The 18,184-nt window shown below is 44.7% G+C and overlaps 1 protein-coding gene and 1 long non-coding RNA gene across 4 annotated transcripts in view; both read right to left on the bottom strand.

The window, feature by feature from the left end:
* LOC134160353 (uncharacterized) overlaps nt 1–18,184 on the bottom strand; it is a 142,273-nt gene that overhangs the window by 33,882 nt on the left and 90,207 nt on the right. The window lies entirely within an intron of this gene.
* Nucleotides 2,420–17,547, bottom strand: VLDLR (very low density lipoprotein receptor). 3 transcript variants are annotated; one of them, XM_062612487.1, is made up of 19 exons: nt 17,170–17,547; nt 12,953–13,072; nt 11,907–12,029; nt 10,931–11,053; nt 9,212–9,583; nt 8,982–9,104; nt 8,774–8,896; nt 8,195–8,314; nt 7,992–8,117; nt 7,438–7,609; nt 6,881–7,105; nt 6,604–6,722; nt 6,102–6,241; nt 5,846–5,987; nt 5,401–5,547; nt 4,391–4,496; nt 3,958–4,016; nt 3,677–3,846; nt 2,420–3,060 (listed from the first exon to the last, which is right to left on the bottom strand). In XM_062612487.1, exons 1-19 carry the CDS (start codon nt 17,306–17,308, stop codon nt 3,025–3,027), a joined length of 2,685 nt encoding a protein of 894 aa, XP_062468471.1. In that variant the 5' UTR covers nt 17,309–17,547; the 3' UTR covers nt 2,420–3,024. The 3 variants fall into 3 exon arrangements, with proteins under 3 accessions (XP_062468471.1, XP_062468470.1, XP_062468472.1); XM_062612486.1 differs by having other exon boundaries at nt 3,958–4,035; nt 4,407–4,496; nt 17,170–17,546; XM_062612488.1 differs by lacking the exon at nt 4,391–4,496 and having other exon boundaries at nt 3,958–4,035; nt 17,170–17,544.

Below are 18,184 nucleotides of genomic sequence, written 5' to 3'. Positions count from 1 at the left end.
ACAGTTGCAGATGGCAAGGGAAAAAATTTGTTCAAATAGTAAGGCATTTGTCTATGCAAGTTGGAACTGTTTCTACAGAAGGAATCCCTGACTCCTCTCCAAGCCTGCTGCGGAAGTGAACAACAATTTTGTAATACAAAAATGGAGGGGAGGGCAGAATAAACCTAGTGAGATTAAGAACCAAACAATATCGTGAACTAGGTACAGTACATCTTGTATCACCTCCTACTACTGCCTGGTATCTCCCACACCTCCTCCTTCCTGCTATTTGAAGGCATAGAAGTTTTATCTGGTGAAGTATTAAATCTGCTATAGACTACAGAAACTACTTTCGTGTGCCAAGGTGCTATTCTGACAATTATGTTCAGCACATAGGACTAAAGTCAGAAAACAAGTTCCTAGAGACCCCAGTTTCCCCGAGAACTATCTCAGGTTCACAAAATAGATTTAAGTTGCTAATTAAACTGAATTATAGCCTTGGGAAGAAGTGTCAGTATCAGTCTACTCCACATGCCCTTTGGTATGATACTAGTGACAGCAATGAACTTCAGCAAAAAAAAAAAAAAAAACACCAAAAAAACAAAACCAGAGCCGTTTATCTTCTGTACAGAGACTGAAAAAGCAGAGCATTTTGCCTGTACATAGCTGACATGCAAATTTAAAACCAACAAGCTGAACGACAATTATGTTTTCTCACATTTCAACACAAATACCTTGTAGCATCCCAAGTTTAACATATAACTGAAAAAATCTAATTCTATCCCATAACTAATAATCCTTCCATATTAGGCTGATATGAAAGCACTTTATCCCAGAAAGTACTCAGCAAAATATAGTACTCTTGGCCAGAACTTTAGAGTTCTGCCTACATTCTAATCTTCATAAGACATTTTAGTCCACATGCATTCCAGATACTGAAAATGTTTACAGCCAGACAAGAGTTGCCAGAGATAGCTGGCTAGAAGCTTCAACTCCCCAGAGAGTAGCAAGCTTGCAAGAAACTATTTCTTTAAACCTTCAGAAGCTGACAGCTGTCCTCATCTGTCAAGAAAGAAATCCACAGTACACAGAAGACCATTAAGAAAGCAGACTTCAACTGTAACTGCAAGGATAACTTGCACTAGAACCAAGCCTAGGAACTGACTCAAGTTCTGACAAGATCTTTATTGTTACTATTTTAGAGACATGATTGATTAAGAGTGATTTAACAAATCATCACTAAAGCATAGGCTGGAGATTTTCACGTCCTGCAAACTACGTAGCTTTGAACCTGCATCCTTTCTTCTTCACCTTGAAGGGGAAGATCAGCAACAGTGAAGTAGCACCTCCTTCTACAGTAGTTACAGGGTGGCAATGCGAGGCCAAGATCCCAGTGTCAGGGGAAGAAACTGCAACTTTATCCCAGAAAAATTATTTGTCATTAAAGAAACTATTAAGGGTTAGGGAAACTACACTGTACTTAGTTGGAGACTAAAAAGTATTTACACCATAAAAATCAAAAGCTTTTTCTTTTTTTACTCCAAACTTGATCACCCAGCAAAATGCCTGAAGACATCAGAACCTGTAAGTTAATTCAATCCTAATGAATGAACTATGCTTGCGTAGAGGGTAAGAAACATACTTGATGCTACTAAAATTAACATTCAGGTAGTATAGTACCAAGTAATTACCATCAAGATGAACATCACCTTCCTGGATCCAGAAGAGTTGTACAATTTATTTTTCACTCTTACAGTCACCCAAGAGAAAGACTCCAGGTACAGTATTCCTAGAGCCATTACAATGGAGTAAGTTTCCCCAGGGAAGGGGACATTAGCTCATTCATGCTTATTGCAGGGGACTTCTGTCATTACACAGGTAGCAATAGGGGTTTTTCAGACAAGAAATCCAGGAGCAGGCTGCCAAGTCACAGCTCTGCTCTTCCTTTGTAAAGGTGGAACAGCCACTAAGATCCAACTTACATTGGCATGGTAATGAAGAACAGCTACTAACAGCTTGGTATCACCATGGGCTTGTGCACAACATCCTTTCCAAGGACCCTACACTTACATGGCAGACAATGCTTTGGCCTGTCTCCATGTAGCATCTGTCAGTGCTACTTCCTAACAGCTTGCTATAGTGTTTGAATATTTTTAGCCATAGTCAGTCCTCACTTAGGAAGTCCAGCTGTACTCCTGTGAAAGGCGACCCACCAATCCAGTACCCTGCCGAGTATTACTCTCACAAATACATTACAAACAGGTACCTGGCAGGTCAGTACTGTCTTAGCAATCTTGAGTACTGCTGAAATAAATTACAACAAACTTCATGCGCTGGCTGGAAGTAGTAGTGTAGCACACTAAATAAGGAGATACTGTAGCACACTATCAGGAGATACTCTATTTAACTTCAGTGCTAATGTAATAATGGAGACCAATACTTGAACTGCTTCATTTTTTATTTTTTTCCCCTTCTCCACATGTAAAATTTATGGTGGTTTCTTAAAGAGCATTCATACTTGTATCTCTCTAAGAGGTAAAAGATTGCTCCAAACATACATACAAAATTACTTATGTTTACAAATTTTTGGCAATCATAGTAACCCGTTTATTCCTATTGCCATTGCCCAAATTATTGGAAAACACAGTGTACAATAAATTTACATTTGAAATACTTCAAAGTGCTTGACAGTGATTTTCCAAGAATAGTATTTACAAGTGGCCTATACACATATGTACAGGTGTTACAAGTTGTGGCTGGAATATGGCTTTCTATGGAAAGTGCTCTATATTTGGTCAGTGGTGTTACTGACTGACCAATCCAAGGGTTACTGATAAAACAGTAACCACCAAAAGCTGAATTGTTGTGGACAGGTATTTACAGAGTTTGTTGTTAAGGTGTATAAAAGTTATTTACATAAGTGTTCCATACATAAAATATCTTCTTTCTTCCAAGAATGGAGGAAGTCTTTCAGCCACAAACCTGGTTACTATCCCCAAAGAGTGTAAAACACAAGTAAACCGGAAGCAATTGCTGATCCAGTGCTCATGCCATGTCATCATCTGTGCTTACAACAGATATCTGTATAAAATAAGTACAAGTTAGCTACTAGTAACAGTTACAAAAGAAATCACTGCTACACTGCAGTTTGAAATGGGCTAGTTCTGCAGGCTATGAGGACATTCAGCACTAATTACTCCATCTCAGGTATAGGACAGTAGTTGCCTACTACAACTTTAAACCTGATTAAAAGGACAAGTTCAGACCATAGAATGGTTTGGGTTGGAAAGATCACCCAATAAAATCCCCTGCCATTGGCAATGGCACCTTCCACTAGAGCAGGTTGCTCAAATCATCATCCAACCTGGCCTTGAACACTTCCAGAGATGGGGCAGCCACAGATTCTCTGGACAACCTGTGCCAGTGCCTCACCACCCTCACAGTAAAGAATTTTTTCCGTATATCTAAGTTTACCCTCTTTCAGTTTAAAGCCATTACCTCTTGTCCTATCACTACATGCTCTTTCAAAAAGTCCCTCTCCAGCTTTCTTGCTGGAACCCTACAAGTTCTCCACTGGAGCAAGCAGCCTTCAAGAGCAGAGACTTCTCCTGAACTCAAGTCAGGTATCATTTGGCAGTCTTTATGTCTGCTCTGAGGATTAACCTGGAGTCTCAGACATGTCAATAGGTCTACTTACTGCAGGGTAGGTGTGTCCTACTGAAGCGCTGTGTCTTCCAACATCAATTGTAAGGTCCTCTTCTGTAGTTTTCAGGTAGACAGGATTATCAAAATTCATGCTTTTCATGTTCTTGTGCTGCCAATGACGCCACATGAAGTAAGTGACCACTGCAGCCATTACCAGCAATACTTTAGGGAGAAAAACAGATGGCAAATATGGAGTACAGTTGAGTCAAGCTCCTGACAGAGTGGCTTGTCCCACCACAATGAGTCCTGAAAGCCAGTGAATGCTGTACTCACCGACAGGAAGAACAGTCCAAACTGCTGATGCTCCTCCAGCTGCAGTTACTTCAGATGTTGTACTACTGATGTTGAAACCTGCATGAGAATTTCAAGTAGTAAGCTTGCTTATTGACAGGCTGACAGCCTGTCAGATGCAAGCAATCCCCAAGCCCAGAAGCTTCTCAGTAACACCACAAAAACCAGCCTAGCAGGCTTCATCCTGTATTAGTAGGAAGCTGTATTTCTTGCCTTTTCTGAGCACTCCTGGAATTACATGGAACCTATAGGTTCCATGCTGTTGTAAGTGAACTAGCTCTGTTACAGCTCCAGCTGCTGTACCTGTACTACACACACCTGGCCTGTGTTCTCTATTTGCATGCAAAGGAGAAACCTTCAAGTAGACTAGTGGGTCAGCTTTCATTTAATTTCTCTAAATGTTCAGCAGTCTGAGTTATTGGGACCAGTACCTCCAGGAACTAGTCCAACAGTTGGAGATTTTTCTGTTGTGCTGGTATCTTTAGCCTCAGTGTAAGCCACAGTTGTTCCAGTACCTGAAACTAATTATAGAGCAAGAACCCAATTAATCCTGAAGTCCTGCAATGGCTTAGCTATGAGAGCCATGGTAGCGAATGTTTAGCAGATGCAGAGTGACCATGCAGCCTGTTAGCTTTATTGGAAACACTGACATTAGTTTTTTCACTAGCACACGCTCAGCTGAAGGTTTCTGATCAAAATTAATTCCAAGAACAAGGCTAGACAGTTAATCAGGCATGAATCTAGGTATTTAGAGTCATGACAACAGTAAGCCACCCCATTTCTCACTTCAGGTTTTCCAAGTGGCATTTTAATTCTGTAAGTTTATTGGTTAGGTAGTCTTCAATTTCTATAGCAACCCTTTAGAGCAGCCAATGACGAACAGCATCCCTGTATTCAGTGCTCCAACTGTGGCAGTCGGAATCAATATGCAATATAGTAAGTAGTACCTTGGAGTTTCTCTATCCACTCCACTGGACAAACAAGCCTGCCATATAGTCAGTGCTGAGGGTAGTAGCAGCATGTTTGGACCACAAAAGGAGGTCCCTGGCTAGCAAGAGTCACCTATCAGCTTTTCAACACTGTTTATACACTGTAGAGCCATATTAGTTTATACCCCTTGTTTTATAAGAAAAGGGCTTAGTATGCTTTGTGCATGTGCTTGCTGTCTCCAGAAAGGCATGGAGGTATAAGGTCTTGATGCAAATGATCATGATACAGAAGCCAAGCATGAACTTTGTACAGCACCTGCAGACTTTGAGGGCCATCTTAATGCATGCTAGAAGACCACTCCTCCAAGATTAATTATATCAGCTTAAGCCAAGCAAAGCTGTCACAGCCTATGCTACCATATTTGCCTCCAGCAGGTTCAGTACCCCTACTTCTTCCCCATCTATCCTGGGAAATACTTCAGTCATGTTACCATACCTGCACATCTCAGACTATCCTCCTGCAAGAAGTATCCAACAGGACATGTACAAGTGTACTTTGGAGAGTGTTCATTTATCTGAGGAGCAGGCAGGCACAGATAGCTACAGCCTCCATTTGCCATGTTCTCTTCACACCAATTCTTGCCTGTTGGTACAAAAGTTGGTAAGAGTGAGCCTTTGTATTCAATATGTATAGCATAATTATTTGCTCAATAGCTCTCGTAGAGCTATTTGTCTCTGCAGGTTACAGATTTGTACCTGCTCTGCCTAAGGAAGAGGAATTACAATTAGACCTTCTCCCAACCCAGTGGGGTTGCTTGTGTTACGAAGCTCCATGCACTCTAAGCGAAGTAGATAGCTATACAGGGAAGGAATACCTTTTGCCATCACGCAAGCAGGGCAGTGCTGTGTATACTATATACTATAAACCCCATTAGGGTTACCTGAAGGCTGAACAAGTTCATGATACACAATGATGTCCTGTGCATCATTGAGGTTGTTCACTAGGGTAACCAGTTCAGTTCCAGTAAATTTGTTAGCACCATAGACTGCCTCATTCTCTCCATCAATCCAGTACACACGGTCCTAGAAGAGAAAGTCATTGCATCCCATTACCTCCACGCTACTATCAGCAGCATAACTGGGAGTTATGTACTAGCAAGAGGATCTCTGACAGTTACTACAGAAAATCATTCTTACCTCAAATATTGTGAGAGCAAGAGGATGAGGAAGGAACATATGAGACTTTAGCACAATTCTACGGTCCTGACCATTCAAGTCCACACTTGACAGTGTATGTAGTTTAGAATCAAGCCAGTATAAGCGGCTTTTTACAAGGTCTAGGAGGAAAATACCAAACATATTTACTATATACATGGAGAACATCACCAAAGTCTCCTGCAAAAGTTGAAACACCCACAGATTCAAGAATAGTTGCAGTGTTCCCCTAGTTTCTTACCGTACTGCTGCAGTGCTGTCTACATGGTCTGTGCCTTAACTATGATATAGAGCAGTGTAAGAAAAGTAACCATTTCAGTATCTGAGAGGTGCTATCTGTGCCTGTTGCAGTTTCTCCAGGCATGCAGGAGCTTCCCATTCTCAGAAGCTGAAAATAGTTCTCTGAAGGATGACCTTGGCTTTTGTAGCAAACAAATTGCTAAAGCTCCAAAATATCTCTGGCACACAGACAAGTTCAACATACCTAGAGCAATTCCATTAGGCCATTGGATTTCTGTTGTCACAAGCTGCTGTCTGTCAAATCCATTCATTCCTGCTTTTTCAATTTTTGCTGGCTCACCCCAGTCTGACCAGTACATAAAGCTGTGAAGCAGAATTTATGTTGTATGATGCACTATAAGTACTGTGTAGTATCACTCTTAATTATGACCAATAACTAACAAAGGCTACCTAAATCAGTTATCAGGACATGGAGTACCTGGTAGGTCCACTTTTTTAAGAGAACCAGGACAAATACTTACCCAGAGAGAGGATCTACAGCAATAGAAGCTGGCTCTCTCAGCTCAGAAAGAAACAAAACCTTTCTTTTTGTGCCATCTAGGCTAGCCACTGAGATGGTCTTTGATGCTGAGTCAGACCAGTAGATGTTCTTATAAACCCAGTCAACAGCAATTCCTGCAGGGCTATGTATGTTGTCCAGGATTCTGACGTGTGTTCCAACTTTATCACGGGTATCCATAGAAGCACTAGAAGACAAGAATTACTTGTTTTCAACCCCCTTCCTCCACACATACTACCACCTGGTATGCCTCAGCAAATATTGCATGCAGCTGTCAGGCAGACAACGCAGAAGATGCATTTGTGACTTTCCACAGTGTCTTTTTCAAAACTGTAGAAGCAGTTACTAAAATGCAATAAGCATACACATTGCCAGCTGTGGGAACTTGCATCTACTGTACTTTTTCTTTAGGACATCAGGAAATAGTTCTCATCACCAAAGCCTAGAGAAATATCTCTTTGGTAAGATGTGGGATGGTTTAGGGGAGCACATTAGGGTTCAGAAGCTGAGTCCATTTACCTGAAGATTGCTTTTTGGCCAAAGTCAGCCCAGTAAAGCTTTTGCTCAGCAATATCAGCATCTAGGGCTACAGTGTTTCTTAGCTGCTCTACTAGCTGAATGTATTCTTTCCTCTCAAGGCCAATCTTCCTGATATCTCGGCGGTTGGTGAAAATCAGACATGGTTCCTTCCCTGTTAAAACAGTGTTATCTGCATTTCTAGAGATACAGTCACATACTGTTCTTTCATGAAAAGTTTGAAGAGTCATATTTAGGATTTACCACTTCACACTTGCTAGTGGATTATGACAGAAGTATTGGCTGTACCATACCTCATCTTTTCTCCCTCCCTAATAGGGAGTGGTCCTCTGCCCAGTGAGCAGGCACAAGCAGTTTACATCAGGTTGCTTTAAGTACTGTATCACGACATCATTAAAGTACTAGGAGTGTTCAGATCTGTATCAGTTATATTGATAATAGCACAACAACTAGTGTCAAAACCACAATAGCATAAGCAGTACCTAACTTACTACCTCATTTTAAAGTGGGGATATAGGTCTTATGCTCATACTCACCCACTGCCTTACACACTCCCGTAGCAAGATCCATCTGATAGCCACGACTACATTCACATTTGTAACCCCCTTTCAGGTTGATACAGATTTGACTACAGATACCAGGGTTCTGGCACTCATCGATATCTGTAAAGACAACAATTTAGTTTATTCTCATCTCCATTACTAACAGTAGGGTCCATGTTAATCTACTTGATACTTGCCTCCACAGGTTCTCTTGTCTATAAGCTCAAATCCAGCTGGACAGTCACATTCATAGCCAATAACAAGATCTCTGCAGATATGAGAGCATCCACCATTGTTCACAAGACATTCATTTATGTCTACAAGAGAAGAATTGGCACTTGTGAGACAGCACACCTATTTAGGCTTAAAGCCTTAGTCGTGGAGTACTTTACCAGATACCCACCCATTTTCTAGCACTGCCTGCCACATATGATAAACCGCTTGGACACTTGAAGTCACATGTAAGAGACCCTCCTCAAATTCATATTTGTTCAGCTATCAGCATGCTACTGTGTTACAAGTCAGCAGGAGAGAAAGATTGAGGCTCCTGGAAGTTTCAGAGTTTCTAATGACTTCAAGTGCCTTCTGGCCATACAGAAGTAATTCCAATAGGCAGTTTAGCAGTTTGTTACTAGCCTGTTGACTAGGTTGCTCTTGGTTGTATGTTTGACACCAAGAAAGTGCAGATGGGCATTCCAAACTGGTATCTGATAGCTCAGAAGCTGTATCCAAGTATGTTTAGAGATCAGCATTGTGTAATGAGTTCATTCACTTACTGCACTCCTTGAGAGGCTCATCACTCCAGTCCTTGCAGTCTCTCTGCTGGTTACAGACTTTATTGACATCTATGCATTCTCCACTTCTGCACTTGAATTTGCCAGGTCCAGAGCACTGAATAACTAAGATTGTGAAGATTGTGAAGGCAACTATGAGCTTCAAGAGATATTCTGCAAAGACTTAATCCCTGCTTAGTCCCACACTTACCATTGCTACAACTTGCTTCATCAGTGCCATCCAGACAGTCTCTCACACCATTGCACTGCCTACTCCCATGGATGCAGTTACCATCTTCACATCTGAACTGGTCTGGTCTGCAAGTCCGAGAAGCTGGAGGACACAGTCATTACATACTTAACCTCCTGAGGTTTGCTGAAGGAAAGAAAACAAAACAGGTGCCAAGCAAGACCCCCTACAGAAAGGCCACGTTAACTTACGGCAGTTGATTTCATCACTTCCATCCTTGCAGTCAGGATCTCCATCACAGCGCCACTTCTTGTGGATACATTCACCCGAGCCGCATTGCACCTCACTTTCAGAGCACTTCACAGGAGGTGCAGGCTGGCGGCCACATTGCTCCAGAGATTCATCTGAGTGGTCAGAGCAGTCAGCATCATCATCACACACCCAGCTGATGGGGATGCACGTGGAGCTTTTGCACTGGAACTCATGAACTCCACAGGTAGGAGGTGCACACTCCAGCTCATCAGTGCCATCACTGCAGTCATCTTGACCATTGCAGACAAAGCTCTTGGAAATACATCGCCCACTGCTGCATGTGAACTCTGCTGGGCTACAAGTCACATTGCCTGCAATAACAGAAATAAGAGATTAGCAGATTATCACAAGAAGGCAGACATTTGTATGCAAGTGTTTTGCTTTGCAGGTTCTTTACCAGCTGTTAGCTGACAGAAGTTCAGCATTCTGTGTAAGGCTCTAAGAGAGCCTAACCAACTACCCACAGGACACTTGGGGCCCACATAAACTGTCTTCCTTGCCTTTGGATGTTATGAGCGAGAGGCATCACTTTTGAGCTACTGAGTGAAAATAACTTCCTTCTGAAGCAGCTAAGCTGTTCTGCTTCAGACTGAGCCTTTCAGAAAATAGGCTCAAACCCTGTGAACCAGAGACAGAAGGTAAGAGAATTGCTAACTCTAGGCTAAGACTAAAGTAGCCAGATGGTCAGCATGCACTGTAGTTTGAAATTGAAGTGTTTAGTACTGGTCCCCAGGACAGCAGTGGCCCTTTTGCCTGGACCAGTGGGGATAATAAATCAAGAACTTGAACCAGTTTATGCAGTGGTTTTAGGCACACCCATACAACTTAACACTAGTACAAATTATGCTAGTTTAATGGGAGTGGGGCTAGCAGTTCAGTATGCCTAGACTGACAGTTTTAACAGCTCCATTAGAAATGCTGTCTATAGATTTGGCAGATTAATGTATGTGCTTGCTAAGTAAGGCAGCAACTCCAGTCACACAGCAAAAATCTGAATATCTGTGTTTTTCTAGCACATCCAGGTAAGGTGGCTCTTGATGGAAGCCAGCCCTGTGGCTCTGGTTGCAGCAGATTTGTCTCAGGACACCTCAGACAACTCATATATATAAGTTCATTAAAGCAAGTTGGGAATGCTGCACTCCAACACTGGCAGTGTCAGCTTCATTTGAAAACCAGCCTGAAGCTGTCCCCCAAAGACCTGAAACCCAGCTTGCCTAGTCTGCACTTTCACATAAGTGCACAGAATACTCCAGGATAGAGCTGTAAAGTAGATCTACTGTACCCTTGGCTACAAGTCTCTGCTACACTCTTAGGAGACCATTTGTTAATGTAAGCAGCAACTAGAGTTACCTGTTGAGAAATTCTGCAGAGAACAAGTTCTGATAGTTTGCCTGACATGACTTAGCCTATTCCTATGGAGAAAAAAAAATAGCTAGAGACCAAAGATAAATGTTGAACAGCTTACATTGCTTTTGCAGTGTAGAGGAGTGTTAGAAAAAGTCCATTTTGCTATACAGGCTGGAATACAAAGTCAATGTAGGCTTTAGGAGACACTGATACCATGAGAAATTTATCTTCCCAGGCATACTGCCCAGCTAGCTCCTTTCTAGACAAGTCAATTTCAAATAGAGTTATGCAGCCACTGTTTCTTCCCTTACCACAATTCTCTTCATCTTCACCACTGTCACAGTCTTTTTCACCATCACATTTCCAGGACACTGGGATACACTGGGTTGACTGAGGACCACAGCTGATTTCATTTACCCGGCATGTTCTCATATCTATTAAAAAAAGTTTAAGTTCAATTTAAGAGCTACTGATCTTTGGTTTTTGCAGCTGTCCTGAAAGGCTTCAGCCCTGGACAAAGTTGCAGTTAATTAGATACCAACATCCATCTAAGTTGATGGCTCCATCATGGGAGAGGTTATGTTACTTTGTAGTGTTCAGTAAAAGAGATTCTTCCAGTTGCTAATAGATTAGTATTTTAAGGGTATCTTTGTAGTGGTATTTTGCGACCGCACACCAGTTACACTATAGAAAACTGAGCTATAATACATAGTAGTAGGCAGCAGTAACACCAAAATGCAGTAAGACTTGGGGCTGAAGTATTGTTCAGCATGGATCCTATTGATACAGAGAATTGAAGCTTAACAGACCTATATTCCTTGACTAGTTACTACACCTCAGACTGGGACTGCTAACTACAAGACTGCACAGTCACGCCTCTGCACTTCTGCTTCCCACACTCCAAGATGCGGTCAGTTGCTCAGTTCCTACACAGCTCTGGTTAATTTACAAAGTAGTCGTCTTGGAGGACAGTGATCACTTGGTGAACATGCCACAGTAATGGTCAGGCCTGCATGCTGTCCTTGCTGCTTCTGTCTGCCAGCAAAACCTTGCACTTGCTATCTGTTACCAGGTACAAGTGCAGAGTCCCCGCTCAGTTCTGTATCTTTTTAAGTAGTAAAAAGCCTTGTCAAGACCTAAAGGAGCCAAAGCCAAGCTCTCACTTGGAAAGGTACTCTTGAGTACAAGTTCATTCTTTCTTTAGGAAGGGAGCCAGACTGCAAGCAGAAGAAGTTAAAATGCTATTTTGTGCAGGCTTGCCTGCACCAACAAGCCAGGTTCACTTACGGCACAGTTCAGCACTCTCATCAGACCCATCCTCACAGTCTGGATCCCCATCACACTGCCATCTGTTAGGCACACACTGTCCACTGGCGCACACAAAATCAGTTTCAGCACACGTCTTCTTCACTGCAAGAGAGAAGACAGCCACTTATTTAAAGACCAGAGCTTTGTTTGTTGCAGATAGAGGTAATCTGCCTTGCCCTAGGAAAGTGATGCAATATCCTTAGTTCCTGGATGTCTGGTGTTGCCCTCCACCTCTCTAATGACAGCACTGTTTAACAGTTCCTAGAGAGTTATGCTGTCCACAGAGAAATACTTCTCTTCCCATAAGGCACTGAAGAACTACTGTTGTTAAGGGGGAGACTATGCTGCTGCCTTGAACACACTGGACTTAATGTAAGGTCTATTGATACCGATATTCAAACCTTGAGTTTATTATCATGGCATTTGATTTGTCATTACAGAAGCCTGGAACTATGTAACCCTAAGGTAACAGTTTAGGCCTGCTTGAGGAGACCAGCAGCTCAAACACACCAGTGTTGCATATGGAGTCTGTTTTGCCTCATCTCTAAGTACTTCTAGTCATCTATCTTGGCCTCTATAATTAAAGCGAGAGTTGGCTGCCAAAGCTAGGTTTCGTGTTTAGAGGAGACTCGGCAGAATCTCTTTCACAAATAAATCAGGGCATTTAACCATGGAATAGCCAAGAGCTGTAGGCTAATAGCAAATATTTTCTAATACGTCTTCAAGGAAGAACTGAGAACAGGCTTGCATTCTGTTCTTGACCACCTTTGCAAATAAACTTCTGGTCATGAGGTTTTCTATTAGTCACCAGTTTCAGGAGACTTTCATAACACTCAGGAAAATTCAACTGCCTCATATGGATACAAGGCACCAAGATAGTCCCCCACTTGTGCTAGGGAATCTGGCCTTTACTCTGCATTCTGACTGCAAGAAATGCTGGACAGGATAAGCATCTCTTCACCTATTCGCTGTAGCCCCCACTAACTAGCAAGTACTACTACAGAGGTACTATTTTGATTACTTACCACAGGCACTTTCATCACTGCCATCTAAACAGTCTTCATCACCATCACATTTCCAGAGTAAAGGAATACAGCGTCCATTACTACATGGAAATTGGGATTCCTCACATTTTGCTCTTGCACCTTCAATGAAAAAAAGACAGGCAAGACCCAGTCTTGTTTAAAAATACTTTCTTGCTTTCCCCCACTGCTGATTAGGAAGCCACCCAGCTTAATAAACTGCAGAACATCAACATGAAGCCAGATCAGAGCTCCAGATCTTTGTAGTTACCTTATTGAGTCATGAAAGTAAAGCCAGAAGCTTTCCTTCACAGTGCAAGTAAAGAGCTTAAGCACTGTGTCCACCTGCCAAACAACAGCAAAGCAGTCTCATAGTTCTTCTTACTGAGTTTGCCTTTTCAAGGCAGGGTTATGGGAGGTTGCAAGGGAGGTTGTGTGCACACATCCCTCTATGCTGTCTAGTGCTTAGCACTGCATTCTCAGAACTCTTCAAGTTGTAATCAAACAGGGTTTAAACTTCACTAATGTCAAAGTAGACTAGCATTTCAGTACTCTGCTGCTATTGCGTTACAGCAGAATCCCCAAAATGTCTGTAAATATAGCTTAGATATTTGCTCTGTAGTTAAATAAGATTTCATGATTCAAGTTACTCCTCAAATAAGGGCACCCAGAGACATTCCTTCATATACAAAAAAGGGAATGCTAAGAGACACAGGTAATTTACAACTTCCTTCTGTAATCAGATCTGTTGATTCATAACTGGTAACGGTTTTTATTTGTTAGTACACTTGAGTAAGGTACTGCTTTCTGCATGATGCTTAGAGTGCATTTTTCAGACTACCTTCCGCTCCAAAACTGCACAACCCCATCCCTCTAGGCAGCCTACTTCACCTTGAAGCTTTGTTATAACTCTCACAACAGCCTGCTTCTCCAGCAGCTAAGCCAGAGCTGTTCCATGTAATGCATTCAGGCAAATCTGTAAGCATGCTATACTACATGCATTAGTATTGGCTGCACATGTCCACAGCATGATGCAAGACTCCTGCTCCTCCTTGGTTTATTGCATCATTTAGTGGAGGTGGTTTGTCTTGACATTCCCGGGCTTACAAAGGGCATCAATTTTTCAGAACATTACTTGTTATTTTGTATCTTCTGTGTATGACAGGCAAAATGCAAGACAGCTTCCAAGCAGAAGGAAGCATTCAGCCATTTCACATTACATTGACCAGCCATCAGGCACTGGGCAATTGCAAACCATGGACAAACTATAAACAAGGACAACATGGACAATTTTACCTGCGGAGTATCTCATGTAAACTCCTGCTAGAAATAAAGTATTTGAAACAGCAGCTTACTGAGCTCTGCTAATGTTTTAGCAGTCTTACTGGTTGAGTAAACTCTAACTCACTTACCAGAGTAAAGCCGTAACAACTTGTTCCATGGGAGCAGTGTTCAAAGAGTGCCAAAAAACTGAACATGAGATTTATATTCTGCATTTCCATCCTTCCTTTCCTTTTCAGGATGGGAGTCACACCTGCATGCACCTTCTAATAGCATGTTTTGTAAAGCTACTATAATTTAGGCAAGAGCTGTCAAACAAGAAGGTTGCCTTACTCTAGAAAGCACACCCCAGACAGCTTAGAGAGGGTGCAGAAGCCACAACTATCATCTTGCTCTAAACCTGACATAACATCACCTTGCTGTCCAGTAACCTCTAACAGAGGAGGCCTTCTGCTTGCAAACCCTGGTCACACATTATTCCAGTTATTACTGTACTACCACCTAAAATACACAACAACTGACTCCTAGTAGTTTTGAGACATTCTCAATCCAGGCTTTCAGAATGAGAACAGTCAACCTTTCCCAAAATAGCATACTAGAGATACTAGACTAAGCCTGCCACCCAGAAGATCCCAAAATAACTCCACAGTCCGTAGTTACTCTATTTCAAGCTAGAATAACCCGAAAAGGCTTGCTAAGACTGCTTAGTATATTGTGACTTACAAGCATAACACCACTTTGACCAAATGCTACAGGGCAGCTAAGCTCCACATGTTGCTAAATGAAACAGTAATTCAGCTTGGAGTAACAGCTTTAACTTCACAATTACAACACTTAGAATAACCCATTCCAAAAAGGTTACATTGCTTTTGCAGCTGATACCACTCAAAATGTCAGAGCAACCATTTTTGTTAGCTCACAAACTACAGGAACTGATAGCATACAACACCCACACAGGTGCACAAGGGTAAAAGTCAGCATCTGTTGCTACTTCTGAAGATGCCTATCAAACTCTAAGGGCCACTTGGAGTGAGCTCCAGTTAAGACAAGGATTAGTTCCAGCCAGTGACTGTGGTGCCGTGTCTTACACCAAGCACAGTCCTGCAAGACCAGGTAATCACTTAGTCATGACACTGCAAGCCCAATCTGCTGTTATTTGTAGTGATACAGTTATAGCTCATCTGTGGCTTCAGTCACCAGACACTTAATGATTTTTAGATCAGCATCAATTAGCCACTAATTCAAGGCTTCTCTTCACTTGCTACTCATACACAAGAAGCACCTTTACACCTTTCTCCTCCCTGGGATAAGGCTTAGGCAAAAGATTCAGAGAACCAGTAACTTCAGAGCCTCTGATTGCTAACACACATTTTTTACTGTTCCCTAGGTAGGTACTTGCTAGAAGTAGGCTCATAAGCAGCAATGCGTGTAAGGTGAAGGAGCACAGTCGCAATGACTACCCAAGTTAAACTAGCTTTCCCCATACCTCTCCTCTCACTGTCTTGGCCCCTTAAGCAAGTTGTCAGATCACTTGTCTGGGCAGCCGCAAACATGTGACACTTGTATGCTGTCATCTGACACCAAGTCCCAGAAAAGCTTGCAACAGCGATTGGGAAACCTTGAGAGGAACTAGCTTAAGACTCCTCCAGACCCTGGGGGAGTCACTGCATCTACAAGCAGGAGAGCACTGGCGGGGCCACTAACTCAAATTGGGGGAAGAATCTCTGTCTTGGTGGCCTAGAGTTGCCCTCCACTTTGTATCTCTTGCTACAATTTCTTACTACAGTGCACTAGCAGTTTCAGTGATTGCCAGCTTGGTCCTTCATACCGTAGCTATTTAATCATGTCTGTTGTAGAGTGGATATAGAAGCAATCTACTGAGGAGTGACTAGGCAGATATTTCCTCTCCTCCTTGTCTGAGGAGTTGGATACAACAGTGCCCTGGTTGGGCTCTACCTGACAGACCCTGTGTCAGACGCCTGTGCACAGTGAGGACTACAAGATCCAACCACCTTTAAGCATACTTTGCCAACACAGCAAAGATCTGACACTGAGGCCTACTTTAGGGCATTAGTCAGGAAGACTAGAAGTCGTATAACAGACACATTAATTGCCCACTTCCCACCTCAAGAGTAGTCTGGACCTCAGTTCCCGAAGGAAGAAAGGAGTCAGTCAACTATTGCTTCCACTCAAGAGGAACGTATTTTTAATTAACCATTCAATTGGCTTAATGTGCCATTGGGGTAGCTGCTCCTGCGCTAGGAGGCAACTCTTAAGCTCGCCACGAGCAGCGCTACTAGCGCCCAGCGAGAGAGCCCGGCCCGCAGGCGACCAGCGCTGGCAAGACCCAACCTTGCCACCAGGTGGAGATCCCCTGCGGTGGTTACCGTTGGCCCACAACCAGAGCCATGCCAATGCTGCTGTATGCCACAAAGCCAAAGTTGCACAGTAGTTTGACAGCACCTTTAACGCCTCAGGCTTCCCAAGGACGTCTCTTCCTTCCTCCAGGACAAAGCCCCAGCCCTGCCCTACCCTCCCCGCAGGCACGCAGACCCTCCCGTCCGCACGAGGCATCGCGCAGGAAGACAAACCCTCCCGCGGCACACGGGTGGCTCCCAGGAGAGGTGCTCGCCGGGGCTCGGGCCCACCCTCATCGCCCCCGTGAGCCGCCAGGGGCCGCCGGGGAAGGCGGCTTCAGACCCGACAAGAGGGGCGTGGGGCAAACCCAGGCGGCAAGGACTCCCGAAGGCCCCTCCGTCGACCCCCCCCCCCCCCCCCGCGCAGCGGGCTAGCGGCCAGAGGAGAAAGAATAATATATAAATAAAGGGAAGGGCGGTGGGAAAAGGGAAAAGGACATTGCTTCTGTGGGTGGCGGCACGAGCAGCCTCAGCGGTGGGCGCCCCAGCACCACCACCACCCCCCCCCGGCCCCGCACTCACCATCGGCGGTGGCGCGCAGGCAGCTGAGGGCAAGCAGCAGGTACAGCGCCCAGCAGCACGAGACCGCCCGCCGTCTCGCGCCGCGACCGAGGCTGCCTGCCCCCTCGCTCAGGTCTCCGTGCTGCCCGTCTAACCGCATCGCCGCGCCGGGACGGAGAAAAGGCGGAGAGGGCGGGCTGGCAACCGCCGCGGTCGGAGAGGCGAGGAGAAGAGGGAGCTAGAAACATGCACGGGGGGAGGGTGTCCCCGCGGCGCTCTTATACCAGCCGCCCGGCCGCCCTACGCGGCTGCTGGTGACTCACGGCGCCGCGCCGGGCCGCGGTTGGCTCGCCAGCGCAGCCCGCCCCCGCTTCCTCCTCCACGGCACCTGCGGCCGCCGCGGAGCGCCCGCACACCGGCTTGGCACGGCACGGCTCGGCGCGGTGCGGTGCGGTGCGGTGAGTGGCGCTCCGGAGGTACGGCGCGGTGCGGTGCGGCGCGGTGCCGTGTCCCCCGCTCCCAGCTTTTCTTCCGCGGAGCTGAGGGCTGTGCGACCCCGCTGACAGCCCTGGCACCCTGCGCGGTGGTGTGCGGCAGCCCCAGCGGGAGGGAACTTTGGCGGCGGCGCGGGGGTGCGGGGGGGGGCAGCGGCTTTGTTTTGCCTGCTTACTCAAAACGTGTCCGTCCGCGCCCCGCCGCGGGGAGGAGGCGTTGCGGACCCCCGTGCTGGGCGGCACAGCAAGGCGTGCCGGCATCCGCGTTGTGGGATGGTTATGTCCAAAGAAGCGTTTTTTCCGTTTGGTGCCCCCCCGCCCGCCGCCCCACGCGCAGATGCCGGCGTGCTCGTGGGATTTTTCCTCCCTCCGTAGCAGAACTTCGCTTAAAATGAAGTAGGCGCAGCTCTTCAGGAAGAAATTCACTACTTCTGTATTCTCCAATCGGGGATGGTGGCTAATTAGTAATTGTGCAAACTGATACGCTGAAGCTGTGTAATTACAAGCTTAACCTTTTATTCTAAGGAAGAGAATTGGTAGTT

This window comes from Pezoporus occidentalis, unplaced genomic scaffold, assembly GCF_034315485.1.
Source record: "Pezoporus occidentalis ecotype Australia unplaced genomic scaffold, CSIRO_AGI_Poc_V1 ctg16, whole genome shotgun sequence".
Lineage (NCBI taxonomy): Eukaryota > Metazoa > Chordata > Aves > Psittaciformes > Psittacidae > Pezoporus > Pezoporus occidentalis.
This window is presented reverse-complemented; position numbering and strand designations above follow the sequence as displayed.